We start from the raw sequence: 13,655 nt of genomic DNA, 5'->3' as shown, positions 1-13,655 counted from the left end.
CTTGACAAGGCTGAAAACAGATTTTTTGGAAAGCTCCAAAATGGAGCTTCTCTCAAAAAACTGTTTTCAATTTTCTGAAAAAACTAAAATAGTTTTTCGAAATTTTCACCAAACATCTTTTTTCATTCAAAAGTACTTTTGAAGGACCAGAAAGTGCTTTTTAGCCCTCCAAAAGCTTCCCAAATAGAGCCTAAATTGTCTCTGGTGTACTAGCATATTTCCTTGATATGGTGGCTGAAATATATATGGCGCTAAAAATCATGCTTAGTTCGATGCAATAAGCTTGATAAGGTATACCCTAAACCTTAAACCCTGGTGCAGGGTTTGTTCATACTCCTATAAATAGGGGAAAGCGCACCCCTTTTCTTCGCCTCCTATACCTCCTCCCCTTCTTGTTCTAGGGTTTTGCCCCGGCTTAGGGTTCCGCCGGGCCGCCGTTTTCTCCTTCTAAACAACCCATTTTCTCGATTCGGGGCTTCTGATTTGAGTAAAGTTTTCATCTTTAATCTTTCTTTTTCTTTTCTTTTTTTTTTTCGTGCTCGAGGCATTGGATTTAAGAATGGAAGTAATTCTTAATGTTAGGACTTGAGAGATTTTAGATCTTGATTCTTTGTAGAAGTCTTGCACGAAGCACCCCGGGCTTTGCTGAAGAACTCCGTGACGACGGAAGCCCCAATGCTCGTGCCAGATGGATTCGCCGTTCCGTGTTGCAGTTCTGTTCACGAATTCCTACGACCGATCTGTGTCAATGTAACGGCTAAACTTTAGTTTTTTATGATGTTTCTTTCCATCTGTTTGTTATCGTTTGCCTCTCCACACCTTTAGCTTTTTGAGGTTTCGTTCCCCAATGAGCCTAGTCATGGAGGCATACAGCGAGAACGGCGGGGTGAACGTGGAGGCTTACTCTTTTTTCCATGGTTTTGCCTCTAAAATCTCTCGCCACAACTAGATGCCGATCAAAAGCTTGGAAATTTGTATTTGTTCGCCAATATCACGCGATGAGCTAAGAGAGTTCCGAAACCCTTTTTTATTTTTTCCCTTCAAGTGGATATTGTTTGTCGCCTCTATAATTTTCTCTAGTGTCTAAGTTGGCTGGGGATGGTATTTTTGCTATCAGGATACGAGGGAAAAAATTGGATTGAGTCTTCCTTTTTTTTGGAGGGGTACTATATTTTTCACTTAAAATGCTCTACTCTTGGCAATGGATATAACCTACCAGCGCTTCTGATAATTGTGCATGAAGCATATGAAAAGAATGGTTGATTTCCTTGACATGAGCTGATGCATATCTTTTCAGGATTTGCTTATAATTTTCTAGAAAAAAATTAAATGCTAGGATAATGCGGTATTCTATTCTTCTATTTGTTTTAGACTCATCGTGATGCATTGTCTGTGATGAAAATCTAGACAGCTTCAAAAACGCCAGTTCTGCTTCAGAACGATGGAGGAAGCTGTTCTGTGCTTCGGTACATTTTGGATTATCATTGTTTTTTCTAGTTTTTCACCTAGGATGGTTGTTTTTTTGTTTTTCTCACATCCATTTATTTGAACTAACTTTAGCGGTCTCTGATAGTTGTTTTTCTCCCAGCTGCCTATGATGATATCTCCAAGTTTATGAGATGTAAATAGCTTCAAGTCCCTGTTTTACAGGGAGAACCTACTTGGAACTCCTACATTCAATGACATCAGTGGACTTTTCTGAGGCATTGTTTCTTTTTTGATCATGATGTTATCTTGATATGTATGAATTATAGTGATTAACAAAGTACGTTCGGGCTGTTTCTAAACTCTTATTTCTTTTATGTATTTAATGTACGGTTTTTTTTTAATGAAAAATATTGAGGAGTGATTTCAGCTGGACGTGATGGTAGAAGCATTAGCCTTTTTTGCTTTTTAAACACTCACTTTGAAGTGTATATCTTGTACATAAGTATTTGGTTGTTGAATGGTAAGCCTTTTTTGTGAAACACAAAACATTTAGCTTTTTGCCACCGCCAATGATTATTTGTCTGCAAAATGGATGTGTTGTGGAACCAAGTCCCTGCTTGCAGGGAGAACCTACTTGGGGAGGCAGCAGTTAACATGACATCAACAGATACTTCTGAGGCATAGAGATTTATATGTTCAGCCTTTGAATTTTCTTGATTTTTCTTTCACTGTTAAGAAATTATTGGTGATGCTACTCGCTAGCTATGTCTGTAATTCTTATGTACACTATTTATACAAACACACTACATGTAATGAATCCCCAACTTACCCAGAACTAAATCCCCAACTCAAGTTTTAGCTTGGTCTGCATGTAATGAATGTAATTTCAAACAGCAACTAGGTAAACAATGAAAAAAATATTATGGCAATTAAATTATGTTGTCTCCCTTCCCTATTCTCTTTTGTGGCCTAAGCCTTTTTACAACATTATGTTACCTGATTTATTTGTACCTACATGTGTATGTATCTGAGTTTAACTATCCTCTTGCTACACTGCACAATTGGCATGTAGGAACTGATGAACTCAGAAATGGAGTGTGGTCATCAGCTTCCTTTCTTATCATATGAGATTAGGGCTGAATAACAGCAGCAGAACATTTTATATTTTTATATGTTCTTGCATGTTATAAGCCGCTGTATAGTCATCCTTCTTCTTTATTCTGTGGTATGTTGAATTACACTTTTCCATTCTTTAAGAGGCTTGAGAAGTTAGAATGTTCTGCAAGTAACATGCTGACATCAATTATTGGCTCTATGGGGCATCATAATTCAGCTCTTTACAATGTTACAATCTAAGTATTTTGGTTGAGATGCAATGGAAATAACCATGCAAGTATTGTTGAAAATTACAGGTGCAATCCCTTCCCAATCAGCTAGCTACAGTTGCAAGACATATGAGGATTGTGTATGTGCATCTTATCATGATTGAACCCAAGTAAAAGCTTAGGCTACATGTTCCACAGCATTCTGTCTTTTACTGATATGGAACTTTTTAGATTATTTTAAACTCAATATCTTCAAATAATTGGGATTTTGCTGCTTCCTATGTAAAATTTATTTACAATAATTTGTGGTGCTACCAAGATTGATAAGGTTTTGAAACAATAATATTTGATAATTAATCTTTTTGCTTCTTGAGTTACAAAAATATAGCAATTATTCTTTCTTGTATTTTGCGTTTAACTAATCATAGGACATGTTTCTTCTATTTGGCTATAGCTGATATTGGAGGTTCTATATTGTTCCCATGTCTAAGTAAATCTTTTCATTCTGAGGTTATCATTGGACTAACATGTCAACACTTCAGCTTTTTTGTTTCTCTACATTTTTTTGGTGGAGCTCATTGATGGAATATGTGAACCTTATTGTTTTGTTGTATGCTTTATTGGTCTCGTTCTCTATGATCTCTCTCTCTCTCTCTCTCTCTCTCTCACAGTATAGAGTTTATCCCTTATTTTCCCTCTTGATTTTTGGGTTTTTCTTCGTATTCTCCTGATATTATGTGGTTGATTTTATAATGGTGGTTAGGATTTCCGCTACATGTACCAAGGTTGGGGTTTTGGGTTGCCCTGGTCTTGAAGTTGCCGGATCTGGCTGTAGCTATATGAATCAAGGGAAGAGGGAAGAAAACTGGTCGGCTTGTCCTCCTTATTGTTGGCAACCCGCTTACCAAGCTTCCCACATTAATCTGTTGTAAAACGTAGCTTCCTATTTTATTCTTTTTTATTTTTTGTGAGGAGGGTAGAAGAGGGAGATGGTGCATGTGTTAGCCATTTTTAGAGGACCTTCTCACACATCAAGAGCTATCCATTTTCTTTGATTTTTTAATGTTTTTATCAATTTTTTAAAGTGATGATAGCTCGGCCATTATCCAGGCAAGCTGCTTTTTAATTGCTGCAGATTGTGTCATCGATGCCTACATCTGAGTCTTATTTTCTTTTAATCTATCGCTCTATTATTCCATGCTGTTCTCTATAATCGGCAATTATATTTTTGCTCTTATTTTTACTCTATTTGTTTTTTGAGGAAATATTTGTACTTTTATATTGATTTATTAGTTTGTATCGTTTAATCTCTCTAATTACTTTTTTGGTTGTGTATTGCTATGAAACTTTTTGGTCCCCTATGTACTTCACGCCGAAGAAATCTTGATTTTTTAATAGGTTGTTTCATCACGCATGGAGGACAACTGTCTCATTGCATACGGTAGTTTGTGGTTCGTTGAACAGAAAGCTTCTCATAGCAATCTCATAGCATATAAAGGACAACTGTCTCGTTGAACATAAAGGACAATCTCATAGCATATAAAGGACAACTGTTTCATCGCAAAGCTTCGAGTGGAAAGGGAACAATTTTATTTGCTATGAGATTGCATCTACTGCTATCAAGAAAATCACATGAATACTATCTCATGACAAATCAAGAAATCAAAAACTAGAATTCAAGAGGCTGGAACCACCAATTGCAGTCAGATATGATTTTATGATGATGGAGGGAACATGGCTTATCGCAACCCAATCCTCGCCATCATTTTCCCAAACTCTGTCACTAAATGCAGCAGGCATATGCAGCAGCTCCAGCTTCTTAAGGGTAGTGACATATCTTAGTCCATGTGGAATCATCTTCAGTGCATTACAGCCAGCAATAAACAGGTGACTGATACCAGGCATCGCCCCCTCCTGCACCTAGGGCTGGAAGTGGGCCGGGCCGAGTCGGGCCAAACCCCTACCCAAGCCCGGTCCGAATTTTTTTTTCGGGCGTCGGGCCGGGCCGGGGCCCGAAAAATTTTTAAGGAACAAGGCCCGAGCCCGGCCCGAGCCCGGCCCGGGCCCGGCCCGAACCCATTTGGGCCGGCCCAGTTGGGCCCTAACCTGGGCCGGCCCGTTTGGGCCAGCTCGTTTGGGCCAGCCCGATTCCGAGCCCGGCCCGATCCCCAGCCCGGCCAGCCCGTTTGGGTCATAGCATATCCTCCTTTGTGTTTTCTGGCTTTTTCTGATGTTTCATTCTCACCTGCTTCCTTATATTACTAACAGCATTTTTTGTTTGAAGCAGCAATCATGCACGACATGCAAACAAGTTCATGCTATTCTTGAACAAAGAGAACTTAAAATATCCTCTCTTGTTTCATTAGAAAAGTGAGCAACTGATTGGCTTTGTGATTATTATACTTTAATTAAAAGCAGATATCCCAGAGAGTCCAGATAAGCAAATATGTAGGCAATGATAAGAAGTAACATCTGTCAGTCAAAGTGAACCATCTGACTTCCAATACTTGTTAGATTTAGACAAACCTATTGGTAGCAATTTGACATTAGAAATATTGCTTTCATTGTTGTAGAAACAACAATATGTTACATCGAAAAAATGTAATATGTATACAGATCTTTGGAAAATTGTATTCAATTGGTTTGTGTCAAAGGTGCTTCACTAAAATTTGCACCAAGGTTTGGCAAAATCTATCTGCTGCTTCAACACGTTGATACAAGTGGAGTTAATTACATGTCAATGTATTCCTGAGACTGGATGATCCTCACAAGCTCCTTCAAGTTAGCTAATACACGCCTTGGTCCCAAACTTTCAGCTCCAATGTAGTTTAAAAGCTGCTCTAAATCCTACCAAACGAAAACAAAATGTGATTGGCAAAATACAAATGCATATAAAATATCAGATGCTTTATGCTTAGGTAGTCCGTACAAGCTCTCACTGCATATTTTGCATAAAATTACATGCAGGATTTGCAATGAAGTTTTAGGGACTGGAAAGCGTCAGCAACATCCTTGCCATTATTTTGTATACATTATTCTGCATTAATGTTTTCTGCCAAGAGATATTTCCTCAACAAAGTTCATGTGCACAGGTATGAGTTTCTGAATCTAACCGGACAATCTCAGAACATGAACAAGGATTTTCTGGTATACATTGACTTTCACCTTAAACAGAGAGACAGAAGCACAATAAAGCATAGAAGATGAACCTTATTCAACAAAAATATTGCATATGCTGCTCTTGTAAACATACAAGCAAAAATGTCGACAAGCAAACAACCTATTCAACTTAAATCAAATATAAGATGGACCAAGTAGGCAATCAGACAGATCATTAACAAAATAGCATCTGATGGTTTGAAGAAAACTTGCAAAAAAATTCATTCCATGCAACCAAGTGCAACGATACAACTGAAACCAAACAAAAGGATTCCATCAAAAACAGGAGGATAAAAAAAATCATCGGCCTGAAGTCGTTGTTCCCTGCACAATAATATATTCATCATATCCATGTAATAGAGAAATCCCCTGAAGTCAGCTTCAGGCCTGCAGTTCAAAAACATACAACTCTCATAAAATTTTGCAACAAATAACCATGATCCACATAAAAATACTCCATCAACAAACATACTTCATACTTGATACTTTAGGTATGAACTAGATCTGATGAGGGTATCGTCATTCAGTTCTCCCAAATTGCCCACTCCAGGAGTCCAGGGTGTCGTCATCTACATTCAACGTTACAGAACTCGAGCAATTTGCAACTGTTAACACACAAATCAATCATAAATGTTTAAATTATAAGTACAATAAGCAAATAAAAATATTAGATAAATTTAAAAGATTTATAAACCTTCATCATATTGTTCACGAAGCCAATCTTGGGTACACACTAAGGCTTCTACGGTAGAAGGGCTCAAAGAGCTTCGATACTGATCCACAACTCTACCACTAGTGCTGAATGCTGACTCAGATGAAACAGTGGAGACTGGAATAGCTAGAACATCTCGAGCCATTCTTGATAGTATAGGATAGACTGCTGCATTGCTCTTCCACCAAGCCAAGATGTCAAACTCTTTATTCTCCAAATCAGGAAGTACATCATCATCCAAATAACTATCCAACTCGGATCTCTTAGGGCGTTTTGAAGAACTCTGACTTCTAAATTGAGCAAAATCCATACCAAATTTTTTTTTGGAAGAAACTGAACTTATATCACCTTGTCCACCAAAATTAGATGTTCGCTCACTTGAACTCATCGAGGGATGCATTCTTGTTGCATCTACATACTCATGATACAATTGAAAAAGACAAGCACGAATATCATCAATCTTTTTCTTGCACTCCTCCAACTCAAATGCCTTTTGATAACAAAATTCTACAAATATCAATTTTGATCTGGGATCCAAAATAGAAGCAATTACCAACAAATTATTGCACTGAGACCAATATTTGTTAAACTTCTTTAGCATCTCATTTGTTAATTGCTTCACTGTTTCATCAGTATCGATACTTTCATCCATCAATAAAGCCCTAATTCCCCAAACTTCTTTTAGGTATAAATTGGATGTGGGATACTTACAACCAGAAAATACTTTAGTGGCATCAAGAAAGGCTTCTAAAAATTTAAGAATTATAGAAGCCTTTTTCCATTCATCATTGGTGGGGCATACACATGAATGCTCAGTTGCATATCTAATAAAAGCATCTTTATAACCAAGTGCATCATGCAACATTTCATAAGTAGAATTCCATCTTGTAGGAACATCCAAAGTGAGTCCTTTTCTAGCAGGAAGTCTCATATGCTGTAGAATTTCATTAAATGCTTGCATTCGAGATGGGGATGCAGAGACATATCTAACAATTTCTCTTATACATTCAATAGCTTCATGAATGATTTTCATTCCATCCTGAACCATAATATTTAATATATGTGCACAACATCTAATATGACTGTACTCCCCACTAAACAACATTGAATAACAAAAGTGATCTCGGAGCCTTCTCATTACAGCATCATTTGTGCTGCAATTATCCAAAGTAATAGCACATATTTTATAATCCAATTCCCATTCAACAAGACATTTTTTTACAGCATCTTCAATTGCAAAGCTGGTGTGAGGGTATGGAAGTTTCTTGAAACTAATAATCTTCTTATGCAGAGTAAAGTCAGAATCAATATAATGTGCTGTGACAGATATGTAACCGATTTTCTGATTTGATGTCCAAATATCAGTAGTGAAACTAACTCGAGAACTTAGGTTCTTGAATACATCATGCAATTTTTTCCTCTCTTCTTGATACAAAGCCATACAATCATGTTTTACAGTCTTACGACCCATAATTTTGAATAATGGCTGAAGAGATCTCATAAAATCCAGAAAAACAGTGTGCTCAACAATACGAAATGGAAGCTCAGCACATATGATAAATTTTGCAAGAATTTTTCTACTCTCTTCTTGATTAAATTTGAAACACTTTATCGGATCTTTTGAACTTGGTAGTAAGAGCAGCTGATTAGTCGAATTCTTTTGATACTTCTTGCAAACATTTTCAAGATGGCGTTTTAGATGACTCGTTCCTCCTTTAGTGCTCCCACTTAAAACTTTTTTACAATATTTGCACTTAGCTATTGACCCTTCAGAATTTTTTTCCTCGATAAAGTGATTCCATACCCAAGATCTTTTTCTAGAAGAATTGTCACAAATATTTTCAGCAGTATCTTCATTTCTATCATCCTCATTCCTTAAATCTTCAACAGTCTCATTTTCACCCACTTTAGAATGAGACATTAGTAAAAATAATCTGCCCAAATAACAAAATAAATATCACAAATTGCAACTATTGTAACAATTCTCCTCAGCAGGCATCATAATTAAAAGCATGAAAACTTCCAGTTGCTATAACATAACAAAGATGATCAACTTGCCAGTTCAACTAAAAATTTACTAACTCATTTGAAAATTGAACCCATAAATAAATAAACAAATAAATAATAACAAATCACTATCTTGTCATGCACTTATGTTAAAAAAATAATTGAGGAACTATTTTTTAAAAAATTATCTGCCAATATGAAAAAGTATAGGCATCAATATTTCGGTTCAATCTCAGTTGATATTTTTGGTGACATAGCAGAATATCTCGCGCAATATGTTCATACCATCTCAACAGATATATCAGATTATCAATTTATGATGCTCTAGATTTTTGGCACTGATGCTATTAATGTCTTGCATGGGAAAGTGCCCAGAACTAATTCAAACTGTGATCTGTGCCAAAACAAGAACCCTGCTGCTCTGGAAAGACAGATTATTAGTTCAGCCAGTTGCCAAAAAGCAAAATTAAATTTATCCAATCAAAGCCTCCAAAAGCCGTTTAACTTGATTTAACTTAAAATCAAGTGGGATCAGCGGCCACTTTTATCTGTAAGAAAGAGGCAGGTTGAGGTCCCTTAAAATTTGTTAAAAACCATACTCCTTTGATGCTCACAAGTCACAACTAAAACCCTGCTAGGCTGCTACCGAGCATAATTATAAAGCATAAAGAGAAATCATCAAACAGTAGTGTAAGGAGATTAGGAGAAGCCGGAAGCGGAGAAACCGGAAGGAGAAGCCGACAAGGAGAAGCCGGAAGCGGAGAAACCCTAGGTCCCTAGCTCCACGCCTCCGCCGCTCATCCACTCTGCGCCTCGGCAAATCCCAACCAAAACGAAGAAGATCCCAACCAAAACGAAGAAGATCCCAGCCAAAACGAAGAAAACGTACCTCAAAATCTAGCTTCGCCGACGATAGGGTGGCCGGGACGGTCGACGACGACGACGACGACGATGACGACCGGAGAAATGGAAGAGTGGACGAGCGGACCACGCCTCGTCGCCTGCACCGCTCCACGCGCCGCGCCTCGTCGCCTCCACCGCTCGTCCGCGCCGCCTCTGCAAATCCCTCGGGTCGAAAATGGTGACGAGCGACGGCCGACGGAGCGAGTCGCGATTCAACTTTCAAGCCTTTAGGTTTTCCTTTAGGGGCTTAGGGCAAATTGCTGATACCGTATCAGTGATACGGGCTCGGGCTTGGACGGGCCGCGTTCGGGCCCGGGCTTGGGTCGGGCCCGGGCCGGGCCAATGAGATACCCGAGCCCGGCCCGAAATAGAAATGGGCTTAATTATTCAGCCCGAGCCCGGCCCGAAATGCATTGGCCCTAGCCCATAGCCCGGCCCGCGAGCGGCCCGACCCGATGGGCTTCGGGCCGGCCCGAGCCCACTTCCAGCCCTACCTGCACCCTCCAATTTTCCAGTGCCCTCAGACCGTGGAGATGCAACCGTTTCAGCTGCAAGAATCCACCTGCAGAGCAAACCATCTCTTTCCCTGCGTATGCTCGAAACCCCAATCTAAGAACTCAAGGTTTTGCAGCTTCTCCAGCGTTGCCATTGGGTCCACTTCTATACGAGATCGCTGCAATGTGAGCTTGGTGAGGTTATGAGGGAATTCATCGCTGTTGGGTAATTGTGGCCTCTGACATACGTCCATTTAGACGCAAAACATGAAGGTGCTCTTGTCCTGATAATGCTGGAATGATGTCGGTGGGGATCGGATTCCCTTCGAGTGCGAATAAAACTAGAGAACTCAGGTTCCTAAGTGAATTGGACAGCATCGTTTCATCTAAATCTGAAACTTTGAGTATCTCGAGGTTCCGAAAGTTGGTCAGTTGTGGCAGTTGCTTCTCAATCCATAATCCACCACGTGCTCCCTTCAAGGTCAGCAGATTCTTTGCAGCACAGATCTTTACAGATCTTTTATAATGGGATCGGGATCGGATTAGCCCAGTAAAAGGATACATGCCTTAGTGAAGGAATCTTCCAAATGCATCAGGCAAAGACTTGACGGAAGTCCATGTTACATCAAGAGTTTGTAGATAGCAAAGATCTCCGATGGATGGTGGAATCTCTGACACCCAGGTCCTTCTCAGCCCCAAATATCGCAAATGGATTATGCTTTTGATTTCCTTGGGCATCTCCTGAAGTGACGCCCCTTCCAGATCAATCACTCTCAGTAACTTCAGACTGTGTAGCCTCAGGTCTACAGGGCCAGTGCTTGCAGGCCAATTGAAGCCTACGAGAGTGCGCAGGAATTGAGAAGAAGAATTAAGAGACGCCAGTACATGATCAGCACTGTAGTGGAATAAAGCCACACGGCGTGAAGCACTTGAGGTTGTCTGATCTTCGGTGCTATAAACGTCGGCAAATCGAGCCTCTTTTGCTTCCGATATGCACAATTCACGCAGGAGATCGTGAACTCGGAAGGTCTTGACACCTCCATCAGACTTCCTTTCCACAACTTGAACCATGCACCTCTGGACTAACTCTTCCAAGTAATCTGCCGCTGTTTCTTCTGAAGTTTCCCTCTCTCTTGCCGGAATGAAGCCTTCTGCAGTCCATAACCTAATCAGTTTAGAAGCTCTGATCTCTGAGTCCTCAGGGAAATAACCCAGATAGAGACAGCATGATTTTAGGTCGTAAGGTAGGTCTTCATAGCTCAAAGCCAGTACATCTAAGCATTGGTTGCCATCTTTGTCTGCCTCCCATTTCAAACTCTTCTTCACTTTTGACCATACGATAGGATTTTTATCTTTTTTCGATAGCATGCCTCCAAGCACAACAAGAGCAAGAGGCAAACCACCACATCTTTTCACAAGTTCTCGACCCAACATCTCCAAGTTCTCAGGGCAGCTCGTTTTAACATCTTGATTTGGAAAAACATTCCTAAGAAAGAGTTCCCAGCTCTCCTGTCCATCTAAAACCCTTAACTCATAGGGTGGGGAATCTGGATCAGCAGATTTTGCAACATCTATCGAACGGGAAGTGAAAATGATTCTGCTTCCGTTCTTCGCATCTGGCACAATTTTTTTCCATACTTCTGTACTCCATATATCATCCATCACCCATCACGATCAGATATCTCGTCTTTCAAGAACTTATGCCGCTTCTCTTTCAAGTCATCTTCTTCCATGCTATCCAGTTCTTCCTCTGAAATTCCCATAATTTTCCTCATGATGTTCTCCAAAATCTTTGTCACACTATAGACCTGAGAAACTGATATCCAGGCATATTTCTCAAAGCTTCTCTTGATTTCGCCGGTATTGTAAACCTTTTTAGCAAGTGTAGTCTTGCCCTGACCACCAATTCCAACTATCGAGATCACGCAACGCCGTGTATTTCTCGGATCTTAATTGTTTTACGATTGCTTTCCTATCATCCTCGAAACCTGCAGTATCTGAGTCATCAACATGTGGTAATATCCGCCGCTGGGATTGCACACTCTCATCTGCATGGCTCCCCCCTGCTCCCCCACTTTCACCTATATTGGCGATGCCATATCGATCTCTACGATGGGAGATGTCAAGGATCCTTGACTTGATCTCTGAAATATCCAAGCCAATTCTATGGCAAGCTATTAATTCACCGAAGATAAGGGCATACGTAATGACAAGGCCCACGAAGCCTCTCCGCCTCCGCCGTCTCTCGATCTTGAGCACAAATGTTTCAACGATATCCTCAGCGTCGTAAGCTACATCTGTGACATCTCTCGCCCAATTCTTCACACTCTCATCGTTCCCCTTCCGTTTGTTGTCAGCGTCCTTCAAGAAGCATTGAATTCCCCGCAATTCATCTTCTATCCGCTCAACTTGATCACGGACTCGATACAGTAATTCGGCTTCTTGGAGTAGGAAGTCTCCGAGTTTTCGCACCACAACAGAAACAACAGCCTCAGCCATTTCTGATCTCAGTTCTCCTTCCCAGGTGGAAGTGAGATCATAGCTTCAGAAGCACATCTAGATTTGCAAGATCTGCTTGCTCGAAGGGCATCCAGCCATCATTACTTCTATAGCATTAGATGCATCTCTCCTGCAATCCATTTGTCAAGTTGTTCACAAAAGTCGAAGATTTCCCCATCTTTTTGACCTCTCCCCTGCAACCCATTTGTCAAGGCGACATGTGATCTTCTGTGGATGTGAGTCCGCTGCGGAACTGACCCATTTGGTGGCTAGGTCCGCGGTTGACCCATTGACTTGTAACATCGTTAATAAAGTACATAAACATCTAAAAGTAATAGAAATGAAATTAACAAATATAAAAACAGACCCTATAATTAATTTCAATGTCAATATATAATAAAAAGTGCTTACTTCATTTTTTTTAAAACTTGGCACGTTTATTTGATAACAATTTGTATCACAATTATATAATTATAAAAGTTAATCTGAATTTATCTAATTTATTTCAGTTAATTATATAATCTTGATCAAAAAATTGTTTAACAAAGTTTTGCAATGCATAAGTGTAGCACCAATTGTTAGAAACATTTGATTATAAAATTATAAGTTACAAAGGTATGTAATTGTATTGATAATCAATTTATTTTTTATACCAAACATATAAAAGTTTTAGTTATTAAAATATTAAAGCTGTTCTAGGTATGTAAAAATTGGATTAAGGTTTTTATTACCTTTCTGTTACAATAAAAATTGATTAAAAATAGTTGGTATGAAATATAGTTATTAATTTTGATGTGACCCTACCTAAAAATATTAGTGGGGTTCAGTGGGTGGGCTGTGGCCCACCATAGGTTTTAAAACATTGCTTGATATTAATTTCGTTAATTTAACTGGAAAAAATATTGTTATTTTTAAAGATTTCCATGCTTACTCTTCCATCAACATGTTCATTTGGAATCCGTGCTGGAAGAACCTTCGCTTAGGCAGCATTTGGATACCGCAAAAAAACAAACAAAAAAAAAAGCTATTCAAGTACTGTAGAAGGAATGGATTCGTTTCCTAGGATAAGTGTCTTTTATTTGATCACAGGAATAAATGGGAGAGGTTACAGGAAAGGAATAGAAGCTA

At 39.3% G+C, this 13,655-nt stretch overlaps 2 protein-coding genes, 2 long non-coding RNA genes and 6 other non-coding genes across 11 annotated transcripts; 7 read left to right on the top strand and 3 right to left on the bottom strand.

Moving 5' to 3' along the window:
- The first annotated feature begins 332 nt into the window (after window positions 1-332).
- On the top strand, window positions 333-3,931 carry LOC103696876. 2 transcript variants are annotated; one of them, XR_003383405.2, is made up of 2 exons: window positions 333-487; window positions 583-3,931. It is a non-coding gene; the product is annotated as an uncharacterized LOC103696876 (long non-coding RNA). The 2 variants fall into 2 exon arrangements; XR_602472.4 differs by having other exon boundaries at window positions 339-487; window positions 617-3,931.
- LOC113461262 lies at window positions 622-765 on the top strand. Its single transcript, XR_003383413.1, has one exon. It is a non-coding gene; the product is annotated as a small nucleolar RNA snoR134 (small nucleolar RNA).
- Window positions 1,197-1,281, top strand: LOC113461260. Its single transcript, XR_003383411.1, has one exon. It is a non-coding gene; the product is annotated as a small nucleolar RNA U36a (small nucleolar RNA).
- On the top strand, window positions 1,591-1,705 carry LOC113461266. Its single transcript, XR_003383417.1, has one exon. It is a non-coding gene; the product is annotated as a small nucleolar RNA Z278 (small nucleolar RNA).
- Window positions 1,994-2,108, top strand: LOC113461256. Its single transcript, XR_003383407.1, has one exon. It is a non-coding gene; the product is annotated as a small nucleolar RNA Z278 (small nucleolar RNA).
- On the top strand, window positions 2,481-2,585 carry LOC113461259. Its single transcript, XR_003383410.1, has one exon. It is a non-coding gene; the product is annotated as a small nucleolar RNA snoR97 (small nucleolar RNA).
- LOC113461258 lies at window positions 3,580-3,674 on the top strand. Its single transcript, XR_003383409.1, has one exon. It is a non-coding gene; the product is annotated as a small nucleolar RNA snoR109 (small nucleolar RNA).
- A 1,259-nt stretch (window positions 3,932-5,190) lies between the features above and the next one.
- Window positions 5,191-6,713, bottom strand: LOC120105352. Its single transcript, XR_005507731.1, has 3 exons — window positions 6,607-6,713; window positions 5,963-6,517; window positions 5,191-5,600 (listed from the first exon to the last, which is right to left on the bottom strand). It is a non-coding gene; the product is annotated as an uncharacterized LOC120105352 (long non-coding RNA).
- A 117-nt stretch (window positions 6,714-6,830) lies between these two features.
- LOC120105344 (zinc finger BED domain-containing protein RICESLEEPER 2-like) lies at window positions 6,831-9,180 on the bottom strand. Its single transcript, XM_039117711.1, has 2 exons — window positions 6,973-9,180; window positions 6,831-6,835 (listed from the first exon to the last, which is right to left on the bottom strand). Exons 1-2 carry the CDS (start codon window positions 8,543-8,545, stop codon window positions 6,831-6,833), a joined length of 1,578 nt encoding a protein of 525 aa, XP_038973639.1. The 5' UTR covers window positions 8,546-9,180.
- On the bottom strand, window positions 9,014-12,750 carry LOC120105343 (putative disease resistance protein At1g58400). The gene is given in 6 exon segments (XM_039117710.1): window positions 9,014-9,052; window positions 10,029-10,150; window positions 10,153-10,276; window positions 10,602-11,694; window positions 11,727-11,955; window positions 11,957-12,750. Coding segments are annotated over 6 exon segments (2,178 nt in total). The 5' UTR covers window positions 12,528-12,750.
- Between the last annotated feature and the right edge of the window lie 905 nt (window positions 12,751-13,655).

This window comes from Phoenix dactylifera, unplaced genomic scaffold (assembly GCF_009389715.1).
Source record: "Phoenix dactylifera cultivar Barhee BC4 unplaced genomic scaffold, palm_55x_up_171113_PBpolish2nd_filt_p 000265F, whole genome shotgun sequence".
Taxonomy (NCBI): Eukaryota; Viridiplantae; Streptophyta; class Magnoliopsida; order Arecales; family Arecaceae; genus Phoenix; species Phoenix dactylifera.
This window is presented reverse-complemented; position numbering and strand designations above follow the sequence as displayed.

Excerpts from the sequence above, each read along its gene's own strand:
- LOC120105344 (XM_039117711.1), bottom strand. The coding sequence starts at position 8,545 with ATGTCTCATTCTAAAGTGGGTGAAAATGAGACTGTTGAAGATTTAAGG.